The sequence below is a fragment of the Corvus hawaiiensis genome, chromosome 20, assembly GCF_020740725.1.
Source record: "Corvus hawaiiensis isolate bCorHaw1 chromosome 20, bCorHaw1.pri.cur, whole genome shotgun sequence".
Lineage (NCBI taxonomy): Eukaryota > Metazoa > Chordata > Aves > Passeriformes > Corvidae > Corvus > Corvus hawaiiensis.
The window spans coordinates 2,738,958-2,761,994 of NC_063232.1; the positions used below are offsets into that span (position 1 = coordinate 2,738,958).

A 23,037-nucleotide genomic window follows, 5' to 3' on the forward strand; every position below is an offset into this window, starting at 1 on the left:
AAAAGGGATGAACACGAGGACCTGACAAAGCCCAGAGTGGCTGAAAGCAGCTCCTTAGGTAACAAGTTCTGCTTTTCACAGGAACAGTCTCTAAGTGGAGCCAATTCAGATCTCACACTTGGCCATCCAGTGAGGACACACTGCCCAGACAAGGCTCACACAGGCCAATTCTGAGCCCTGGGAGAAAGAGAAATATTTTTTTAATAAGCTTGAACAACTGCCTGCCTCACTAATAGCATCTCCTGGGTTCCTCTGGGCCAAGCAGCACCAAAACCAGCAAGGTTTGGTGGTTTTGGTGCTGTCCCATGCCTGTGTTGGAAGCTGGTACAGGGGTACAAAAAGCTCAGTGTTGCAACAGCTTCGAGGTTGTGCCCTTCGTCCTCAGGGAATAGCAAAGTCCACCCAGCTCACACTTATTCACAAGGAAGAGAAGTTAAAGTTCCAGCTGGCAGATAACAGTATGTCTCCCATCCCCATGCATCAGGAATTATAGGGGTTTTTCTGTTTTAAAGCCACAGCTTTTTAAGAAATAAGGAATCTCCAAGCATGCACTAATGACACAGATCACCTTAAGGAGAGCTGTTCCTGAGATGTAGTCAGAGGCAGTTATGACATTCAGAAGAAATTCCAAGACAACAACTTAGGAAAAAAGCTTTAAGGTGGAAAGAGTGCAGTTGTTCCAGCCTTCTCACCTTCCTCATTGTTACCACCCACTTGAAAGCTACTAAGTCTCCTACTACCCTTCCCCACAGCAATTACAAACACCCTTAATTTCAGCTGCTCAGCAAGACGTGAAACAAAGCTCAAACTAATAAAGACAGCTCACCTCCCATTGCACAACTGGAAACTGGCTTTTGAAACCCTCATCTGAAAACAGGGGATGAAGCCATCGTTACAACTGTCACTTATCCAGTAAGGAATAAAGGAAAGTTTATTCCATGCTGCAGAAATAATGGATTGGAAGAAAGAGTACTGACATAACAAAGACTGTTTCATTACGAAAATTAATGCACTAAGAAGAGCTGATATATGTTATTATGAGGTGTTAAGAAGCATGCGAACCCCCCATCAAACTGAGCTGAAACAATCTCCAAAAGAGCAGAATTCCTAACATCAAAACAGCACCAGAATCCACTGCCCAAACACAACACATGTGCTCCCAGGCATGAAAGAGTAACATCACACTTTCTCCACCTAAACCCACATTGTCACCATTAACTAACCAGGATACACACTTGTTGGTAAGCACATAGCAGAGAAAACAAGGAAAGGAGAAAACCCTGCAGAAATGTCATAGGTGCAGTTGAAAGGGGATAACCTGGATTCGTAACACTTCATAATAAACAGCTGCTATCAAACACACTTACCACCCCTTCCCTCAGGTCACCTACATGACCTGCCAAGCATCTGAGAGGCAAAACTGGAATAAAACAAGATCCTTGCTGCTTTATTATCTCCTGTAAACACCAGATAACATTGGCTAGAGAAATAAAAACCAGATGAGGTGCTTAACCCTAGTCAGCAGAAATGTTCCCGTGGATTTGGGCCTCACACCCACAAGCCCCAGGCGGTCCATGGGGATGCAGGGAGGACCCAGCCGGGAAAACACAGCCCATTTCTATTGGAAAAGCAGACAAAGGCCATCGGTATCTGACTCTCCGCAGGGAAAAGCACGGATTTCTCCCTGTGTCATCAGGCACCGTCCCTTGGGCCGGAGCAGGGCGAGTCTATCTCACCCCTCCCGGGGCTATGGAAGAGCAGAGCCGCTCTCCAGCAGGGTGAGATGGCAGCGGCACATTTCTCGCCCTGAAGGCCGGCAAGGACCAGTCTCTCCTCCCGACCTGCTCCTCCACAGCGTTCCCGGCCGCTCCCCGGCTGGCCACACAGGTCCCTCGGTTCGCACAGCACCGCCCGGCCCGGGGGTCCCGCCGGGGCTCCGGAGCCGCCCGGCCCGGGAGTCCCCCCTCGCCGCCGTCACCTCAGAGCCGGAGGAGCCGTGAGGGGAGCGGGGCGAGCAGCGCTGAGGGGCGCGATGGGCAGCGCTGAGGGGCGCGATGAGCAGCGCTGAGGGGTGCCGCTGAGGGGTGCCGCTGAAGGGTCCCGCTGAGGGGCCGGTGACGAGACCCTCACCCGCCGGGAGAGCCCCAGGCCCAACCCCGCACTCACCGTACTCCACGCCGGCGGTTCCACTGGGCCCGGCACACCGCGGAACAGGGCCCGGCACAGCACGCCCCGTCCCGCCCCTAGGGCTCGTCACTTCCCGAGCGCCGCGGTTCCGTCACCTCCGGGCGGGCGCGGGGGAGCGGCAGGTAAGCGGTGAGGGGGGATGTTCCTTCGTGGCCCCCATTTGGCCCCCCTGAGGGCCGCGGGGTCCCGCACGGTTCGGTTCCCGCTCGGTCTTTGCCCTCCGTGTCCTCTCGGGCTCCAGCGCGGCCGGGCCTGGCGGGGCTGAGCTGCCGCAGCCCGCGGTGGAGCTGGAGGCGGCCCCGCTCCTCAGTTGAATTTGGGGTATTGGCTTAAAACCTCCACCACTGCACCGTTTCTCTCCCCGTTTTTAGGTGTAATTTTGACATGAGGAAAGGCTGAGCGAATTGGGAGTGTTCAACCTGGAGAAGAGAAGCTCCGGGGTGACCTAATTGTGGCCTTCTAATACGCGAAGGGAACTTACAGAGGAAAGGTGGGGCACGACTATTTACAAAGGCCTGGGGTGACAAGACAAGGGGGAATGGATTCAAATTGACAGAGAGGAGGTTTAGATTGGATACTAGGAATTGTTCCCTGTGAGGGTGGGCAGGCCCTGGCACAGGTTGCCCAGAGAAGCTGTGGCTGCCCCTGCATCCCTGGGAGTGTCCAAGGCCAGGCTGGATGGGGTTTGGAGCAACCTAGTCTAGTGGAAGGCGTCCCTGCCCATTGGCAGAGGGTGGAACAGATGAAATTTAAGGTCCTTTCCATCCCAAACCATTCTGTGATTTTATAATAATTTGCCATTTTATCTTAGCTCTGCTTGCTGAGTCGAAGCCCATCACCGGTGAGGTGTTTGCAGTCAGAAAGCTGTGTGTGGGGAGCTGTTCCTTTGTGTTTCTAGCAAATGTTCTTTGTCCTCAAATAACCAAGTGCAAACCAGGCAAGAGCACACAAAATGCTCTCAGAAGCTGCAAAACCCTCAAGTAAATTCTGTCTTTCCCCCCGTTCAGAGCCACTCTCCAAAATCCACCATGATTTCTCTCTTTGAGCCCGAGTTGCTGAATGTCATCATTGGAGTTGTGTGCGGTGTGTGCCTGGGCTGGGGCATCCGGGGCAGACTCTGCAGGAAGCCTGGAGCTGGAATGCCAGAGACTCCCAACAGCCTGGGGGGTGAGGCCGACATCATGGGAGAGTCCGGGGAGCTCAAGCTGGTGCTGATCGTCCGCAACGACCTGAAAATGGGCAAGGGCAAAGTAGCAGCACAGTGCTCCCACGCTGCTGTCTCTGCCTACAAGCAGGTCCACAACAGGGATCCCGAGCTCCTGAAGCAGTGGGAATACTGTGGACAACCTAAAGTGGTCCTCAAAGCTCCCGATGAAGAGACTCTGGTGCAGCTCCTGGCTGAGGCGAAGCGCCTGGGGCTGACTGTGAGCTTGATACAGGATGCTGGGCGTACCCAGATAGCTCCAGGCTCCAGGACAGTCCTTGGGATCGGACCAGGACCAGCTGATGTCATAGATAAAGTTTCTGGTCACCTTAAACTCTTCTAAACCAGTACCAAAAAGACCTGGATGCATTCATGTATGTCAGTACTGGTGGGATAAAAATCCAAGTTGGGTTTTTTTTTCCAATGTTAATAAAATAAGCAAGTTTTGTAAGATTTAAATTTGTAAAGCATGAGTTTCTCTAGCTTGTGTTCCAAAGGGGGAAAGAAAACTCCAGGCTCAGGGCAGTTGAGGAAAGCAGAGCTGGCACAAGAAGGAACCCAGTAAATTTACAACTTGTGCAATTGGTTGAGGATTTTGCACGGTGGTTGATAAGAGTTTAAGAGTTTCCTCTTTCTGCCTATTCTTTGAAGTGAATACATTCTCTAATTGAGAAAGGCTCAGCCAGTGAAGCAGTTAAGAACTGGAGCTAGGGGTAACTGTAGCCAGCTTCCTGCCCAAACAACTGCTGCAACAACTTGTAACTGGTCCCAGGCTGACCGGTTCAACTGGATTTGCAGCCCAGACCAGTAAACAGTTGTGGGGAGCAGCTGTAAGCTGAGCTTCCCTCTGGAGGGGTCTGTGTAGCTCCTACACGTGCAAAAATGTGCAGCTGAGCCAAGGTGTGGGGAGTTACCCTCATATAAACAACTGGGCATGCAGAGACAGACTTAAACCCTGGTTTTCTTGGGACCAAAAGGCCATCCTGGGTTTAAAGCACCTTGTTACAGAGTACAGAGCACCCTAGGGGTTCCAGTAAATTCTTTCCAGAGACTCAGTGCAGACTACCACGAACCACAGAGCCTGGGGCAGGTGAGCCCCTGCCAGACCCCCATTCCATGGAAGTGCTGCAGTGCCCAGCCCCAGGATCACAGGACACAACTGTGGAGCTCACAGGAGGAAAAGGGAAGGGGATTTGGCCTTAGAGCTGCATCCTGATGCCCAGTGTGGCTGCTGGAGCTTCTAAAGGTGTTGGAAATCTGTCCAGTGCTGTCAGACTCATTACACTCAAATATGACAGTATTCATAGAGAACCATTTAAGTCAATTTTATTTGAAGCTAAATATGTTTAAGGCAATTTACATACCTAGAACATGATCTCAATTTAACTGGCACACCTTACTACAATCCTAATGTATCATCTGGTCAGATATGCTGGAGTTGGCCACAGTGCAGCCAACTGGTGAAAAGTGCTATTTTCTTCTCTCTGGCATAATCTCTCTCTAGAAAAAGCATTACATATTTTCCTGTATTGCCCCCTCAGTGCAAGACCCCTACACTGGTCCCCATTGCTACTCTTCTGCCAGCCCCTCAGACCCCTGGCTGCACACACCTGCACTGCCCCCCACTACCAGCACTGGAATACTTGGTTTGAGTCCAAAGGTCCTTTTTTGAAGACAGTAAAGTGAAGCTACCACTATGCAGCATGTCCACAGTCCAGTAATTTATTTTTAAATTGCGTAATTTCAAATTGCACAAACAAAACTGAACAGCAATATGCTTGAATTCTCTCTTCTGTACACTCAAAACAGTGATCTAAAACACCACAATATCCAACATACACAAACCTCAGGGCAGGGTTAGTAAATACACAGATTGGAATCATGGTGCTCTGTTCCTGAATGGAATGTCCCACAAAAGCACAGGATACAGCACAACATAAGGTCATCTGTTACATATGGAGTGAGCAAAAAGACACTAGCATTTTCTATATGCATAACTGGAAAAACCTGCATAGGTTAAGGGAAAAAAAGAAACAAAACCAAAACTTTTACTCATTTTAAGTCAGGCAAGGTTGTCTGTACGCATTTTAAATTCTTTTAGAGCTATGCAATCCAACCCAGGGAGGATATGCTGATTAGTGTTGTCTCTTGTCAGCAGTTTTGCAAGGTCAAATACAAGTATCTTGGCTTTAGCTTTCTCCAAATATACAGTGAGACTTAAATGCATTTAGAATAGACAGTACATACTGTAAGCTGCTCACATACAATGAACTTAAGATTCAATATTAGAGTGTAACACTATAGAGTGCAAATCAGAATCTTCACAATAGACTTAATGGTAATAAGCAGTCCTGCAAAAGCCCACTTGAACAAAGTCGTTTAAACTATTCCCCTTTTGAAAGTAAAAGTCTAAATGACATGGAATGTGAAAAAGATTTAACAGAAGTGATTCAAATCGTTTGCGCTAGAAAAAACAGTCCTTCATGAAATAAAGGTTACAAGAACACGAGGCAGAACTCTTTGCTTTTCCCTGTTATGAGTTAAAGCGGGGAGGGACGGTGGAGTTTCAGTAAGAAAAGTTGCTGCTCCAGACTGACTTGTGCTGCATCTCACATGCTGTAGCCAAAGCCGGGCTGTGGCTGCCCGTACGGAGGGGCCGTGTAGCCGTAGCCAAAAGGTGCCTGCGGAGGAACTGCCACACTGGGTCCCGCTGTCAACATCAGCTGGGGCTGGCCTGCAACACACAAGGGGCATCTTACTCCTCCTGAACTCAGTCAGCAAAATGCCTGCAAATTTTCTGTAGATATTTGTATGTTGAAGCAGGAAGTCCCTACCCTTCGGAGCCGGAATGGGTATTTCCCCACAAAACTCAGGGCACAGCACAGTAAAAACACTACAGTGTAAAGTATACGAAGAAACTCCTGATAGAATAACCTGGATATAAAGCAAATACCCAGGCTAGACATGAAGCATATTGCACAAGATCCAAATAATCACTTGCTGGAACCCTGGAATAGCAGAGCCTCCTGTAGACCTTTCCTTAAGGAGCCAGGACAACCTTAAATCCTGCAGTCCCCAGCCCACCTTAGCAGCCACAGCATCAGAGTGGCACTTATCTAGTATTTTGGAACACATTCCTTAAGACTTGATTTCACATGAAGAACGTTCCCATTTCCCAGGACTTCCTTGGGAAAAAAACAAGATTAAGGAAGGGTTGTTTTAAAAGTGAACTATGTTATTGATAACACATGAACTAAAGCATTACCATAAACAATAGGTTGTGTTTCTGTAGCTTGTTCCTCTTCCTTTCTCAAAGACTCTGATGCATCCAGTTTATCCACCTGGAATTGAGACCAACAATTAAAAAATCTCCTCTAAAACAGGTACTTATTCGTGGCAGAGAAGTGGAAAAGCCTTAGTGGTATGTTAACACCCATCAAGAAAAGGAGACCATTTACAAGTTAAGATCAATTCAAGTAGCAATGTTGGTACTGGTGCAGTCAAGATTGTCTGTTTCCTGAAAAAAAACCCTCATTGAGGGATTTTCAACTACTTTGAAAGCTCACTCCAGACTGAAGCTTTGTACAAAATGTTCTGTACTGGACTGGAGCTGGACACAGACTCAGATTTGAGCTCAGTCTCAGTTGCAGACCTCTGGCATTGGAGCAATTGTCAAGATAATGCCCAGACCTGGAGAAGTTTCCCTGGAGGTGACATTGAGGCAAAGTAATCTGGTTTGTATTTGGATAGAGCAGACTGCAATAGCATCCGACATGTCACTTGAGCCTCAAGATTTCACTTTCCAAACCCATTCACTCATGCAATTTAAGTTCAAATGCAGAGAATGCATGTGTATAAGACTTGCTTTTTCCACTCCAGAACTGTGTGGCAGTCAGCCTAAACCCACAGCTACTCCAATTCTTCCAGCTTTACACACAGTAACAGACAAGCCTGGCCAGCTGCACTGCGAGCGCAATGGTGCTGTTTGCCCACCCCTACAGAAAGGCAAGAGAAGAAACTTCTTCTGTAGTGAAACATAGCTCATTTCTAAGACAGATCCAAGGGAACTCAGCATTTCTACAGTCTAAGGCAGGCCCTGAAACTAAAACCACAAAATGAGGTATCGGTATTTTACCTGGGAGGTAAGATTTAGAACAAAGTCAGAGATAATCATGCCAATTACTTTGAAAGACAATAATACAACTCACAAGATTAATGTTTCATTTCATTTGTGCCCTTGATAAAGGTGTTTGAAGGTTTCCTGCACTTACACAGGGTCAGTGTTATTTATTCAGCTACAACATCCAAGAGTGAGTTTGCAGCTTAATTGTGCTACATGAGCAAGTATCTGCTGGCAGCTCCAAGAGCTGTGAGCTCCTCCTTTCAGCTGTGAGTTACAACCTGTGTTCCATAAACCTGTTCCTCTGTAACCTCAAGCTGAGGCACAACTCCAGGGGAGTGGCAGAAGTCCTGAGCTCGAGTTCCCTCATTGACTGGGCTTCCATGGCCAGCCTGGTGGTTGCCTCCCACAGTATCTGGCTTGCTGCTGCCAAAGTGTACAGGATCGTATCCAATGCTCCAAGACTCATTTCCAGACACCGTGCTGGGAACTGCACTGTTTTTAACTCAAAACAGCAACACACTGAACACAGAAGCACAAGTTTAGAGATGCAAATCCAAGGAGAATGTGCAGAGTTTGCTACTAAGCAGAGGCATTTGGCTTACTCACACTTGGAAAGCCTCCAGCCCAGGACATTCAATGCATTTTGGACCCAGTTTTGATGCCTCCCCTCAGAGCTGAACAAATACTGACAAGAACAAGCGCAAGTTTGAAACCAGCCTGCAGGATGGTTCTTACACCACTTGCTCGAGCATCACCAGCTTCAGGGCCCTACACACTTGGAGCAAGATTGATTTAAAGGCTTTTCCACAGGGACTGCAATAAGCTGCAGAGGAAAAGTAACATGCATTCAATGTTATCGTGTTATGTGTGCATGAAAAAGAGGCAAAAGTACTGAAGCACGAGTGAGGTCTGAAGATGACTGCCAGACAGGCTCCCCCCAAAAAACCACACGCAGCCCACAGCAATGCCTTGGAGCTTAAGGAGTAGTGGGATGTAATTGCAATGACTGCTACACATGCGTAGTTTATGCAAACACTGCAGTTCAATTACCTTTTTTCACACACACGCTTTCCTACTTTCCTTACTAGCTGCTGAAGGACCTTACACTACGTGTCTTAGCCTTCAGTTCCAGTGGTGTCTTTACAACCAGCAGTTTTTGCATTTAGTCCATCTTCAAAGCTGTTTGTCACTTTGGTTTGCCCTTTGCTGAACCACATTAATGGAAAACTCATGCTAGGGCTGACCCCTGGGCTAAGGAGGATCACAGTGGCATTTGTAGGGAAGGAGATGGACAGAAAACCTTGGATTGCCCTTCTGAAGGTCAAAGTTACATAGCAAAAGGCAAGCCCTGGAGTAGCCTCAGAAGAGCAATAAGCATTACCATTTTTATGTATTTTTTTTAATGAGGTAGCAAGAGAAGTTTAGTGAAGCTGGAGAGCTTGGAAGGCAGTCTTTTCTTGGACAACTACTAGAAATTTACTACAGGGAGGAGAACCACAGACTTGGTGTAACAGCTGAAGTTTTAAGTTGCTACATGAACTAGAGCACTGTGTGGATTAGATCAGCACCATGAGAACTGACACCTGAGTGAGGAAGAGTCCCTCTGAAAGCAGCCAGTATCTACTCTGCCTACGGTCAGCACGCATTAGTCATGGTCCAGAGATCAGGAACTGGATCACAGCCCTTCAACTAGCAAATGCCAGACTGATCTGTGCATTCACAGACTCATTTCTTACTGTAGAAGGTTCTTCCAGTCAGATTGGCAGTCAAATAGTAGCACTTGTGTAAGTATTTGTGTGTTGTTTGAATACCAGGCTGACTGTGATCCAACTGATCACCTGTATGCCCTTCCTGAGGATCTATTAGCTTATTAGTAGCAAATGAAACTACTTTTCTCCTACAGCACTAGCTACTGAGAGTTAAACAATTTGCATATGCTTTAGTGATATTTTGTTTGGGGAAAAAGCAGTAGCAGCAGTGTAGTAAACATAGGAAAGAAAAAACTCATGCAGAATCCTTAGACTTAGTCCTCCAGACTTAAAGATGGAAAACAAGAATCAACTTTCACCTTTTCCTTTATTGCATCAACCTGCAAAGGAATTCAGAAGGTGCAGCTTAGAAAAATCAAATTCCATATTTAGCATATAAAAAGGTAGAAACAAAAGCGTCAGGGAAGAAATAATTAAGGTACAGGCGAGTAAAAACAAAGGTACACCAGAAGTATCTGCTTTAGAAAGGCAGCTCTGCTTGTTGCTGGCTCTTACTGCATTGACTTCATTAGCTACACTAAAGCTACATCCTAATCTTTTAGCAGATCAGGAGATTTTTATCTTTAAGAATCTTCCTACTCCCACCAAAGGCCTGGTGTTAGCTTGGTTCATCAGGCACCTCTGACAAACAGTTTTATTGCTCAGCCAGCTCCCCACCTCCCCCAAAACAGCATTTCAGGCTGGCTACAGAAATACAAGGTAGTCCTGCCTTTAGAAGGAACAGCCAGGCAAACTTCTGGACAAACAGGCACCCTGGTCTTCACTGACTGCATGAAAGTAAAAGCTGAACTTCAGCTTGGAAGAGTCTTAATCATTAAGGAATTTACAGCATTTCACTGAAAGATACTCTAAAAGCTTGAGCTGGGCAAATCCTGCTAGTGACAGTTAGATTTAACTCAAGTCTGTTCAAGTCTGTCAGAGCATTACCAAGTAGTTCCCCCATCCTGAGTCACTTCAAGTAAGAGTTCAGTCATAATTAGTGCCATTAAGTATCAGAGCCACATTTTAGAGTTAAATGCACAGCAGAGTAAGTTATCTCCAGATCTAGCTATAAAGCTGTTTTAGTACACAGTCTAGAATTTAGTTAAAGTTTGATCCCACCGGGGATTCCTGACACAGCACAGGAAAAGCCTGGAGCCTGGAACTACTTTAGACACTGCCCAGGGTCAGGCAAATACTACTGATGTAGGTTCTGTAACTGGTAGAGAGGGCGGAGCCTGTAAGTGTTTCAGCCTCTTAGAGGGCGAAGTCTCTCCCCAGATGGACTGAAAAGTAAGTGTGGACATGGACAGACAGACATTGGACAAAGCCCAAATCAATGTTAGTAGCAAGCAGACAGTCTCAAGGCATTCACCACAGTGACTAAGAAGCTCTGGATGTTGGAGAGGCACCTGCTCTTACCTTGGTCAAGTATTCCTTCATGACCTGAATAAAGTATGGCATGGCAAAGTCCATAATGTTGTGCCTCCACGCTGTTTCCAAGACAACATCCGGCCTTAGGAGATCGTAGCAGGTGAAGAGACAAGCACCAAAGCATTCCCTCTTGTTCTCCTGCAGGAACCACTGCAGCAGCTCTTCTGCCAGCTCGGTATCTTTGGATTCAGAAGCGTACTGCATCGCATCCTGCAACGGGAGAGAGCCTCAGCCTCGGGGCACACAACAATCCACAAGGTGCTGTTAACTGAGCTCCCTTTAGAGCCAAACAAGCCAAGGCTGCTAAAGCTGACGTGGGTGGGGTCTCACCTTGTACAGCCTGTCCTTCTTACAGAGCTCCACACTCTGTTTCCAGCGGTTGTTGCCTTTGAAGAGATAGGCAGCGATTCTTCGGAACTCTATTAGCTCGTGCTTCTCCAAACGTTGGGCAAGAGAAATGTTGTCAAAGTTGTCATAAGCATCTATAGAAGTCCTAAGAGCCTGAGTGAAGCACAAAAAAAAAAAAAAAGTTACTCACACCTCAGATGTACAAGTGCATCCACAAAATGCAACATTTTCCATTAGTTCTGTATTCCTCCTGTTAGGAGGATAAAGTATTCTAGCCAGACCTGCAGAGATCTGCTGTTTTATTTGAGAAGCTGCTGTCTGACACATGTGGAGTTTAGAGTATTTCAGTCAGTATTTTTCAGTAGGTTAAGAGCCTCTGAATACCAGGCAGCTGTTCTCTGAAAACAGTGGAACAGCCACATCACAACTGTTTGCCTCCTCCGTGAGTCCTTTTCTTAGCACCCACTGTTTGTTTGCCTTAAATAAAAGCTGTCACACTCATAACAAAGTAGCCACTCTACCCCCAGTAGGAATGACACAAAAAGCTCTCAGAAAGCCACTAACACTTTTCCACTTAATCCTTCGCTCCTCACCACTAATTCAGTTTGAAGTGTTAGAGAACATGAACTTAAGGAATTAAAGTTAACAGCAAGCAGGTAAAAACTACTGAAAATGAGAAAGAAAACTGTGTTTCTACACATTAAACAAAGACTGAGGATATGAGATACATCCAGAACTACGTGCTTCTAGACAAGACATACCTGGTAGTCTTCTTCAATAATGAAGAGGTTGTTGAGGGACTCATTGACTGATTTGTTGTTGTGATTCTGAACAGAGCGCAGGTAAGGCTTAACCAGGGGCAGCTGTTTAACCTTTACGGAATCAGGGAGATACATTTAAATCAGTTATTGTGGAAGTCTCTTAGCATCTTCCCTGGCAGGCGAGTAGCTAAGCATTTTAAAATGCCACTACAGCTCAATGCTTCCCCAGCTTTTGCATTGATCTGGTTAGCAAGAAAATTACCTTTGTGAAGAAGGTGACAGCACGAGTGTGGTCAAGCCGAGGGGACAACACCATCAGCAGATCATTGAGCAAGAGAGGCTTAAATTCCAAATAGAACTGAATTGCCTTGTAGTACAGCTCCACATTGGCCACCTAGAGAAGAGTAAAGATGCATGTTCAGAGCAGGAGTTTGATTGTGGGGAAATGCAAAGGAAAAACAGACATAACTTTCAGTAGCAAAGCAATACCTTAGTGATGATATCTTTGAACTGGCCTTCTTTCCAAGCATCTGTTGGGTGATTCATCATTGTGATTATGGCATTATCATATTCTTCATACTTATCATACAGGAACACCAGTTCAGCCCAGAGATGGGCTTGTTCTGCAGCTCTCAGAACCTAAGCAGAAGGCAGAATTAGCAATATATGTTAACTGCAATTTCCACCAGTGCTCAGGCTTTAGTGCCATTAACAACCTCAAGAGCTGCTGGTGCAAAAGCCAGGGTACAGACAGCCCAAAAAGGTGTGTTTTAAGCTAGATTTCAAGCCTCAGACATTCACCTTAGGAATGTTGACTCTGGACCAGAACAGCTCCAAGTGCTCCCTCATCTTCTGTGGCTTGAACTTGGAGTAGAGAATTGCCAGCTCTGTGAACATCCCCATGTGTGCTCGCTCCAGTCCAAGCGCTGCTTCCAACATAGTGATCAGCTCTTCAAAGTAGCCACGATCCTTAGAGACACAGACATTTCACATCAGGAAACATCCAGAATCTCAGATTTTGACAGGGTTGCCAGGACAGAACTGACTGTACAACAGGAGTCAGCTTAATTACCTGGTAATAGTTGATTAGTTCTTCCAGCTCATCTGCATGCACCACAATGTGGAGCCCACACATCTGAGCCAGGCGGAATTCTTTTCCATCCACACAAGCGAAGCAAACCTGGAATTGAGAGTTGTGTTACTGCTTATAATCAAGGTTTCTGAACAGGCTACAGCTTTGAAGTCCTTGAACTCAGAGCCAGTAAATTCACCTCTTTCCACGTGCGAGTGCTGTTGGCTTTCCGAGCACCATCCACGGCTGCCTGGTACTCGCCCAGGTGCACTAAAGTGGAGGCCAAACGGCCAAAGTTGGACACGTTGTTGTACAACAGTTTGGCTGCTTCATACATCTTCTCATCATAACAGCGATCACCAACCTAGGGCAGAGCACAGCCAGGTTATTCCTGCACACTTGCAGCCTTACACTAAATGTGTGGCATTCAAGCCCTTACCAAAATGGATTTAAAGGCCAAGATCTGCATATCCAGAGACAAAATTCCCAACACCCCTCTGTGATTCAGCAAAACAAAGTCAGTCTCACTCACCTGCTGGATATGTGCATTGTTGGGTCCATTGATGAACTCCTCGAGCTCTGCCAGGCGGTTTGTTTTAGCAAGAGCGAAGATTAATTCTGTTTCCACATACGACTCCCGGGCCTTCTTGCGTGCCATCTGGAGGTACTTTACCAGTTCTTCCCAGTTTCCTATGGAAAAGAGTTCAGAATGTTTACTTCCCACCACTAGGGACACTTGTGTTTCAGTTAAACAATCAGCTGAACCTCATTTTGACATATTTCTACAGCTATTCCCCAACAATCAACAACCTTCACAACACTGCTCATTATGCATTAATCAAATCATCTTAGAATGGGCCTAACTAAAATCCTATTTAACTTCATGCAAAGCCTCTGAAAGAAGTCTCCAGCTAGCTAAAGAAGGAAGTTACAGGCCACTGATTATCTGCAAATGGAATACACTACCTTTTCCCATTCTTATTTAGGGCAGTCCTTGAAGGGCCAGATTCCTCTACTTGCATCAAGATACAGGTCTGGCAAAACTGCAGTTTGAGCAGGCCAGGCAAAAGAGCTGAGCAACATCAACAGCCAAGATGTAAATAAAACTTAGTCATACCACTGGCATTAGCAGCTTGAACAACTTCCATGTATGAGGAAGGATCATCTGCTTTAATGTAGGAGTCAATCGCTTCCTTTACCATCCCCTTCTGGAGCTGTGCTTTGGCCAGCTGGCTCCACACTGCAGGTTCATTGCAGCGCTCAGCGAACTCGTATGCACGGTCCAGGTTCCCAATGTGCTCTATCAACACCTGCAAAAAGGATGACCATGATCAGCCACTCTCACAAAGGTCACTTTTACAACACACTAAGCTCTGGTTTATGTAAGTTCCTCAACGGATCCACAGCTTTTAAATAGGGACTGACTCCATACAACCCACACAGTGCCGAGTGATTTTAGGCTTACAAAGTTTCAATAAACACTATTTGTTCTGCTTCATAAGACAAGACACTGAGCAGCTTTGGGCACTTTGCTAATTGGTTTTAAGCACTGAAGGCACCAGCAAAGTCCTTGTGTGGGGATGCACAGGGAGTTTTTACAACCTGAGAATGGAAGATACCTGCACAGCTGATGTATTGACATCAAACTTCCTGAAGATAGCAAATGCCTCCTCGAAAAGCTCATTGCTGATAGCAATATTGGCTATATCAGGGGCATCGTAGTTATCCAGGCGATTGATGTACTCCATGACACGGGTGCGGTCAGCCTTGATAGCTGTAAGGATGAGAAGGTTCTGCAGATTCCTGAAGAGAGAAAAAAATAGTACTTATCAAATCATGATCAAGAAATTCACCCTGCCCTCTGGAGAAGGTATTAGTTTATTTGCTGTCTCACATTACAGCAATAACTCCAAGCTTCCTGTGGCTTAGTTTTGATTTCACACACCTGTGCTCACTGAACACGGAGTTATCCAGAACTATTTTCTCCAGCAGTTCAATGAGCTCATTGGGAAGATCTGCAGTCATGAAAGCCTTCACAGTGACAGAGACTTCCTCGGGGTCCTGGGTCTCCGACAGCGCAGTCTGGACAACCTGCAGGCAGAGTCAAGGCATGGGCAAATCAGTGATGTCAGGTTCTGCAAGTCCAGTTAGGACAGGCAAGGCTGTGAATGTCCTGCCAGTTGTACCTGGTCAATCAGGGGTCTTCTGTAGGGGTTGCTTTCCAGTAGCACACTGGCCCAGAGCTCGGGGTCTTTACGACGAACTAAGTAGCGGGAGAGACTCTTGAAGAGGGAATTCTCATTGCACACCTGGAGAAAGGCACAGCTCGGTCAGAGCGAAGGCACAGCTATGGAGCCTACAGCTAATTGTACTGCAACTCTGAACTGAGGTGCAGACTAGAAATCCCAGGCTTTGATATTTCATTAGCCTCCCATTTTAGGATGTGCAGGAGAGCTTCCTATTTCTCACTAAGTTGCAGAGGGAGATTAAACAGCTACCTCGCCTTCTGTGTTAGAAGCATGCACTTCCCAGCTTAATACATTTTAGGAAATACATGCTTTTGTCAAAGAGCTTTCTATCTATCCCACGACACTGATGTCAGAACCCCACCCACGAGGCAGCTGCCTGGGCATACATACATTAATAAGCTCCAGATCGCACTGTCCACGCTCGTAAGCCACACAGGCCAGGTGAGGGTCCCTCTTCTCACAGTACTTGCCAACAACACGACTGTCATAGTAGGGATTCTCCCGCAGGAATCTCTCTGGGTTGTTGTTGCTGTCAATGTATATCTTGGCCAGTGCATTGTGAGTGGCAGGCTCCTCACAGCCCTCGTGAATTCTTGCTTCCAGCCAGGGCAGAAGCAGCTTCAGCCTAGAAGGAAGTGATTTTCACGTTAGAGGTTGAGTAAGTAAATATCCAGTTGCACAATTTCTACACTCTGGAAGCCAGCCAGCCTTGGTGTAGGATAGAGTCAGGAACTAAACCAGAGTTACAGTGCTCTGTTTTAACCTACATTTTGGCTCATTTTTATAATGGTGTAACTTTCTGACACTATGAAGAACACACACCAAAGACTCATTATCTATCTCGAGAGATCCCCACATCAGCCAAGAATTAAAGCTGGTTCTCACCAGTGGCAGCTTCTGCTTGTGTCAGTACCAGCTTTAGCTCTGTGACAAGGATATGCACTGATGGATGAGCAGCAAACACTGCCAGACTGGGAATTGTTAAGAGACTTACAGAAGTTTAATACCTGTTTCTTTTCTCAACCTCTGCAACAAGTTCATCGGTCGAAAATTGACCTCTCACTACAAGGATGAGGTTCTTTATCACATCTTCAGAGCAATCCACATCAAGCAGTCCCCCAATAACAACTGGCAGACGGCTTGGATTCACCTAAACAGAAGCATTTGAAGAGGTCAGTGTGTTGTCAGGGAGCAAGGACAGCCAATATTTATCCCCAGAACTACACATGAAAGTCACTTGTTAAGACTGAGCCCATCTTCCTGCCTTTACTCCCAGCCTCCTGAAGTTCTGAACAAGCTTAAAAGTCAATTCTTCAGTCAACAGGTGTTCCCATTCCAGGTCAGTGGCTCATTCAGTTCCCATAGGAAGAGCTCCTGAGCAATCAACTTTGTCCCTGCAAGAAGTAAAAAGGAGAACTCCCCCTCCTCCTCCTCCAAAATGCTTAGAGTTAAAATCACCCCAAGAACTCCAAAGTTATTCTATCAAGTCTTCCTCCTTCAAGAGGCACATGAGTGGGAGTTATTGCTTAACCTGACTGAAGAATGAGATCTGACTCACATCAGGGCAAATTTACTGGAGGCCACTAATAATCACTTAAATGTCAGTCTCAAGTACAAAGCTGTTTGCAGAATACTTAAACATGATGCCTGTAGTTGTATATAATACTGTAAAGATTGATCAATTTGACTCACTGAAGGCAAGGGACAACTTGTTACTTACCTTCTGTACATAAATCTCAATATATTTTTGGAGATTATTTCTATACAAATACAGCACCAAGTCGTGGACAAAGTCAAAGCGGTCGCACACAATGATGAGAGGCAGCTGGTCAGTAAGTTTAGCTTCCTAGAAAGAGAAAAGCTTTAGTAATTTGGTTTTGCTCTTGGACTTAAGCAGACAAATAATACAGTCACTTAAACTGTCAAAGCAGCTGAATTTGGAAAGCCAAAACTCAACAGTCAACCAAATAATGACAGCTTGTTGTTCAGCTGATTGTTTGCAGTATGTAGCAAGTGGGAGCACTCACACCCACTGCAGGGCGTGAGGAGCAAGAAGCTTTTTGGAGTTTAACCCTGCTCCTTTGCATGGCAGACTCTACAGAGTTGTACAACACAATACAACTATTACAAGCCTAGGCTATAAAGAGTATTTTTAGCTGCCACTGGTGTTTGGTGTGCAGGATTAGCACTCTGGGATTTCAAAAGAAATTTAACCAAGACTAGATAAGGTTGTATAACGTAAAACTTATATACAGAATTGACTTCGAGTGCCATGTGTCTTGTGATACCTCCTAACTATGGATTTAGAGAACAATAAGAATTAAGCTCTATAGCAGTACTGCTTAAATTGCTTATCAGATTAATTCTCTAAAAGCATTCCAACTTTCAGCATAAGGTTACAATGGTTACAGTACAGAAGCTTAGTCTATGTGGCAGACAGTATTCCGGATGCATATTTCAGATCACTTATTCCAACATGCACATCCCAGAATATAATCCTACATATAAATTACACTTAAGGACTTTACACAGGGAGGCCTGTACTGGGAGATTTACCTGGTACATGTCCTGCACATTCCAGACATGGAACAGCACAAAAAACAATAACTTTCATCAGGAATTTGACAGCTTGATAACATATCTTAGGTGGCTTGATCAAATTACATACCTTACACCTCGGTGACACCAGGTTAGTTTTAGAGAATTCTCTTGGGAAGAGTTTTGCCATCTTCAGATATGATCAGCAAAATCTATGACTATGCTATGTAACCAACAAACATGAAGGCAGGAAATGTTCCCAGATAAAGTTTTCCCCTCCCACACGGTTCCTCAGGTATTTCTCAGAGTGTTGTGTTTGTCAATAAGCTCAGCATTAAGACTACAGAATCTGAACTTTGAGCACACCATCTTTTCCTACTCTCCAGCAATGCTCTGGATCAGTCAGGATATATTCACACTGACTGGCATCTCCCAGCAGAGCTAAACCATGGCTCACCTGGCTGCAATTTCAGTGTGTATGAATAAGACAGATCAGCCCTGAACCTGAAAGCATTTATGGCATTAATTTACTCTATTCATCTGTTGTTTCTGTAGTTGCTCAGTTGGAGTTGATTGCATTGTAAATAAGCATTAAGTTATCAACTCATTTGGCACTATGGGTGTTCTCAAGTTAAGCAAACTGCTTCCTACTTTACAGCAGACATTTGGAACAAGTTCTAGGCGAGCTGGTGCAATTATTACAGGTTAAGAGTTCAAGCCAGATTAACCTTACCAAGAGCAGTGAGGAACTGACCTGACATTCTCATTTTTTAGACAATATTCCAGGCCCGGACTTCATTAGGAGGCACTGTCAACATGGCAGATGCCTCTGGTTTGAGGACACTTGGATCCTTAAGTGCAAAGGTTTAAAACTCAGCTATTTTCACAGAGCTGCCTCATTTCACTAGTGACACACCATCTTTTATCAGAACCCCAAACAGCCCCAGATGGTCCAGTGTTACCCAAACGTTACCTTGAGGAAGTTTTTAACACGTTCTGGATCATAGCAGTTACTTTCCCTGCAGATTCTTTCCACTTCTTTAATTTGTCCTGTCTTGCATGCAGCTTGAATGTACTTGAAGTGCACATCTGGATCCTGGCTGAAGTTTACAATGGAGCCCAGGAAATAAAACAAACCTGGAGAAAAACAGTCCACACACTATTTGCTAGTCTTGTTGAAAAGTACAAAAGCCCCAATCCCAAAGGCTACAGAAATTTAAGATAACCATTTTGGTCAAGGGAAACAGGCCAGCATTTTGGGTTTTTCTACAGTTCCAAACATTTTCCAGGATTTCAGAAAAACAACATGCAACTGAATAACGGTATCCATCCTAAACAGGAAAACTTTAACGTTTAGGTCTGTTTCAAGACAGTTTGAGGCCTAACTACTTAAGTTCATTATGGCTTTCTAGATTTCAGCAGAGACAGTCCTTCATACACACATCTATAACGAGGTGAGCACCAGCTCCTCTTGCAGAAGTACAAACTCACCTTCAAAGCTCTTGAAGGACTCAAAGAGCTCAATGAGTGACTGTGTTGACAGCTGCTCATGGTATTTGGAAGCTACCTGGACACAGATCTGCAGGTTCTGACGGATGTTAGCGGACAACATCGCACGCAGACACTCCAGAGAGTCTTCTACTGATAAGGACCCAAAATAATTCACTAACCACTGCAAAGACACACAAGCCATTTTAGAGCTGAGCAGAACAGCAGTTATTAAAGGCTGGATTTGTTAGATGCAGGGTGTTTGATGCCTTACCTCAGGATTGAGGAGGTGAGTGTGAACTACCGCACGCTTGATGTCGTACAGGTCTGTGAAGTGCTCGAGTGCTCTCTGCAGCAAACCAGCCTTCTCACACAGCTGAGCTATGTGAGCCCGGTCATAGTGAGTAAACATTTGGTTTCCCAGGATGGCATCTGCAACCTAGAAGGAATATTGAACATTTTCACTCAGTTCCTGAACACTGCCACCAGTATCTGTCACGTCCAGCCCCAGGAACTCTGAGCACGTACCTGAGGTGCGTGCATGAGGTTCATCTCAAGTAAACGTGTTTGCAGGGGACCTTCTGAGGGACGATTATTCTTCAGTGCATCCAGCAGAAAGGCTGTACATTGCTGGATTAAATTATATTCCATAAAGACATCCACAATCTGCAAAAAAAAAAGAAATTTAGGTTTTTGATTAGGAACTTGAAGCATATTTAAGCATCAACGCAGCTTCCAAAGCTAAATTCAAACTCATAGCTCTGGTGGTTAGAGCATGGCTCCTCTTACCAACTTAATGCTTTGAAGTCAACGTTTCATAGCAATAAAATATAGTTATTTACCTGTGTTATATCTGCAAGAGGCTCTTCATCTTGAACGAGCATTTGTGCAAACTGCTGTCCTTGATCAGGGCTGATTCTCATTACATTCCTCAGCAAAAAAATCCAGTCTGGAGTATATCCAACCTGAAGAGATGATGAAAAGTGAAAACTCAGCAAGAGCACACACCTTGTTAAATACAGAGCTCAGTAAAAGCTGCTGTCAGGAGATTACACAACCCAGTCAGGATTTCCTCTTTTGGGAAAGGATACACGGGGAAGAAGAAAAAGACTCATGTATGAAGTCTAGCAGTGATTATTCATAAAGGCAAAAGTAATTATTCATAAAAGCAAAAGTAAATACTATACAGGCTCTCAGATTCCCCCAGTTACTTTTAGCTACTTGGAACATGCAGTTGTTACTCTTAAACACAGGATAGATACAGCAATTTAATTTTCTCTCACCTTCTTAGCATACAAAACAATCTTCTGGACTTGTCCGGTTTCAGCAAAACACTGGATGACCTTGTTTGGAACGTTGGCTCTCAGATAGACACTAAGTGCTAGCGTGGGATCTACGGATTTCACAAGGTCTCCCAGCTCCTCCGAGCACTCCAGCTGTTCAGAAACAGAAACGCAGTCAGCCCACCCTGACAGTGCCATGCTGAAATGCACTACCACCCCCTTCCTCATTTATCTTCCTTTTGGACTTCTCTTTAAAAAATTAAGGTTCAGCTTGAGAGCCTGAGCTGACTTTCCCAGCAGTCATCTAGCGGGCTCTGCTCCTCATGCTGTTCTACACGAGTCAAAGGCATTTTCAGAGCCAAAAACAACTGGGTGACACATTGTATCAGTGTGCGACTTCCCTAATTACACAAATGTAACCACAGCTCAAAGCACTTGCAGTCAGCATCCAAAGGAATGGTTTGGCAAAGCACAGCAGCAGCTCGGAGGCTTTCCATGCTCATCCTGCTGTGATTTTAAAGATAGAATGAGTGAAGCTCTGAGTATTTGATCAATGCTCTTGCAGTAACTCGAGTCATAGTGACAGGTAGAGTGAGCACCTATTGCTCAGCTATTTGCTGTCACAGCTGAGCTCCCAGCTGAGTTTTCCTGGGAAGGGGGGAGGCTGTCACACAGTGCTGCTCCTTCCCACCCACGGCTCTGAAGGTATGGATCCCGAACTTACCTTATCTTCTTTTAACCATTTTTCCAAGAGCTGCTTGCGGCCCTGCTGGAGCACTGGTCTGCAGAGCTCCAGTGACTCATACTTGTTCAGCTGCCCTTGGTCCAGCAGAATGCCAAAATACTGCAGGAGAGGGGAAGTCTGCCCTGGCTGAGCTGGAACACTCTGGAACCGGCGTATGGTGTCTGGAGTACGCAGGATTCCCTGCCAGAGAGAGAGAGAGAGAGAGAGCCACTTTAATTTTCTTTTCTGCTATTGTGGCTTGGCAAGAGTTGCTCCAGGAAGCTGGAGGTAATGTCATTGTAGCTGTCACAAGCATTTCTATGTTTTGCCAGCCCAGAACGTCAGGAGCAATATGGCTGAACATCAGTTCAGACACTGAGATGCTTTGACAGAAAATGTGCTATTAACAGCCCATTAAATTTATTTCAGTAGCAATGCAGATTTAAGTCCAGAATTACGACACCCTTGGCCTTGCAAGCAAATTCCTCTCATCTGAATTTAGTCTTAGTCTGTACATTTTTATCCTGTTTCCAGGATAAGCCTCTGCTAGAGGTTGTCTTTTCACAGACACTTTTTGGCGTAACTGGAGAAGTAAAGGTAAGTACCAGAAACACTGTGACTCATAGCCATTAGTTCATCATTTATTCCTCCCCTCCTCTGTGGGCTTTACAAACTCATAAGATCATCCAGCCTGCAATCAGTGTCAGCACCCAAGATACCTGTGAAGCACCTGTACACTTTAGGACAGGAGCAACAACAAGACTGTGCCCTTGGCACTTAGAAAATTCACTGAGCTTTCCTGAAGCAAGAAGCTGAAGCCAGCAGAGTTCAGTGCTGTTCTGAACACTTTACCTTTGGGGCATTAGCTGCCACTTTTGCTGCCTCTGAGTAGTTCCCTTGTGCAAAGAGTGCATTGAATTTTCTGGCAAAGAGCTCCTCGGCCCCTGCCAGGTTGTTGCGGACAGCCATCCGTAAAGCCAGGTCAGGATTCTGCAGCACGTTTGTGATGTAGGGAATGATGTTCTCCTCTTCCACACACACTGAGAGCACCTGAATAAACCATCAGGGGAAACCTCCAGTTAGTCCAATTATCAAAAGTGAGACAAAGGCTAAGCTAACTTCTAAGAGGAAAGTTATGGTATTCATGGAAAGTTTTTCATCCCTTGATAACTGATACTCGTCATTTTATTAAAGAGACCTCTGGTTAGAAAGAGCCAATGTCATCCATTGTCTGCATCAAAGCAGGCAACTAATAGTTTAATTAAGGTATTTGCAGAGGTAGAAACACAATGGATCTTTCAGGGATACAGGGCTCTTTCTAAAACCTGTACTCAGTGTCTTAAGTAACCAATCCTAGGGGATACCAGGAACAAGTCTGCTCCATATTCCCCATGCTCAGCAATACCACCCAAAATCAATCTGGGCTAAAGGCATGGCTGTACAATGTTAGTAACTTGTTTAAAGCAGTTGAGTTAGATGTGTATGGAGATAGAACAGCAAATTTATTTTGGGGCTCACAGCACTGACAGACCTCACATGTTCTGAACAGAGTTCAAAGTCACCATCTGTGGAAACTTTTAGACATAGATAGGAACCCTGCAGTGTATCACAAAGAGCCAGTGGGATTAGCTAAAGAAGTGGTTTCCAGGCCAGGTTTCCTTACTTGTCCCTTTCTGTTTACTCCAATAATTCCAGCTGTTGCTTCGTGCTGTGCAGTAACAAAAATGGTCTCTCCACTGATCCTGTTCATGTAGATACAGGTGCCAGTTTCCAGGTCATACAAGTGGATGTAGCCATACTTTGTTATGAGGAACACCACATCGTGCTTGTCACTGATCTGCAAAACACAAATAGATTACTCAAATTTGGCACTGGATA

General features: G+C 45.4%; 3 protein-coding genes across 10 annotated transcripts in view; 1 reads left to right on the forward strand and 2 right to left on the reverse strand.

Moving 5' to 3' along the window:
- Nucleotides 1-2,253, reverse strand: part of VMP1 (vacuole membrane protein 1) — a 60,859-nt gene extending 58,606 nt beyond the window's left edge. The window contains exon 1 of one of the 2 annotated variants that reach the window (XM_048324479.1): nucleotides 2,167-2,253. The gene's annotated coding sequence lies outside the window, so the exon portion shown is untranslated. The remainder of the gene's footprint in view (nucleotides 1-2,166) is intronic. The other variant, XM_048324480.1, reaches the window with a different exon arrangement.
- Nucleotides 2,222-3,846, forward strand: PTRH2 (peptidyl-tRNA hydrolase 2). The gene is made up of 3 exons (XM_048324485.1): nucleotides 2,222-2,309; nucleotides 2,559-2,677; nucleotides 3,195-3,846. Exon 3 carries the CDS (start codon nucleotides 3,216-3,218, stop codon nucleotides 3,732-3,734), a length of 519 nt encoding a protein of 172 aa, XP_048180442.1. The 5' UTR covers nucleotides 2,222-2,309; nucleotides 2,559-2,677; nucleotides 3,195-3,215; the 3' UTR covers nucleotides 3,735-3,846.
- A 1,251-nt stretch (nucleotides 3,847-5,097) lies between these two features.
- CLTC (clathrin heavy chain) overlaps nucleotides 5,098-23,037 on the reverse strand; it is a 29,897-nt gene continuing 11,957 nt past the window's right edge. For 2 of the 7 annotated variants that reach the window (XM_048324468.1, XM_048324467.1), the window contains 29 exons: nucleotides 22,823-22,996; nucleotides 22,012-22,209; nucleotides 21,160-21,360; nucleotides 20,436-20,588; nucleotides 19,995-20,117; nucleotides 19,681-19,818; nucleotides 19,427-19,591; nucleotides 19,156-19,336; nucleotides 18,638-18,801; nucleotides 17,683-17,694; nucleotides 16,847-16,972; nucleotides 16,134-16,276; nucleotides 15,517-15,751; nucleotides 15,064-15,186; nucleotides 14,823-14,968; nucleotides 14,497-14,680; nucleotides 13,995-14,187; nucleotides 13,410-13,567; nucleotides 13,077-13,241; nucleotides 12,878-12,985; nucleotides 12,607-12,774; nucleotides 12,295-12,444; nucleotides 12,068-12,199; nucleotides 11,806-11,916; nucleotides 11,027-11,197; nucleotides 10,685-10,906; nucleotides 9,583-9,603; nucleotides 6,657-6,732; nucleotides 5,098-6,125 (listed from right to left, as the gene is read on the reverse strand). In XM_048324468.1, the coding sequence (XP_048180425.1) occupies nucleotides 6,001-6,125; nucleotides 6,657-6,732; nucleotides 9,583-9,603; nucleotides 10,685-10,906; nucleotides 11,027-11,197; nucleotides 11,806-11,916; nucleotides 12,068-12,199; nucleotides 12,295-12,444; nucleotides 12,607-12,774; nucleotides 12,878-12,985; nucleotides 13,077-13,241; nucleotides 13,410-13,567; nucleotides 13,995-14,187; nucleotides 14,497-14,680; nucleotides 14,823-14,968; nucleotides 15,064-15,186; nucleotides 15,517-15,751; nucleotides 16,134-16,276; nucleotides 16,847-16,972; nucleotides 17,683-17,694; nucleotides 18,638-18,801; nucleotides 19,156-19,336; nucleotides 19,427-19,591; nucleotides 19,681-19,818; nucleotides 19,995-20,117; nucleotides 20,436-20,588; nucleotides 21,160-21,360; nucleotides 22,012-22,209; nucleotides 22,823-22,996 (4,266 nt within the window). In that variant the 3' untranslated portion in view covers nucleotides 5,098-6,000. The remainder of the gene's footprint in view (nucleotides 6,126-6,656; nucleotides 6,733-9,582; nucleotides 9,604-10,684; nucleotides 10,907-11,026; nucleotides 11,198-11,805; nucleotides 11,917-12,067; nucleotides 12,200-12,294; nucleotides 12,445-12,606; nucleotides 12,775-12,877; nucleotides 12,986-13,076; nucleotides 13,242-13,409; nucleotides 13,568-13,994; nucleotides 14,188-14,496; nucleotides 14,681-14,822; nucleotides 14,969-15,063; nucleotides 15,187-15,516; nucleotides 15,752-16,133; nucleotides 16,277-16,846; nucleotides 16,973-17,682; nucleotides 17,695-18,637; nucleotides 18,802-19,155; nucleotides 19,337-19,426; nucleotides 19,592-19,680; nucleotides 19,819-19,994; nucleotides 20,118-20,435; nucleotides 20,589-21,159; nucleotides 21,361-22,011; nucleotides 22,210-22,822; nucleotides 22,997-23,037) is intronic. The other 5 variants (XM_048324470.1, XM_048324469.1, XM_048324474.1 and 2 more) reach the window with 3 other exon arrangements.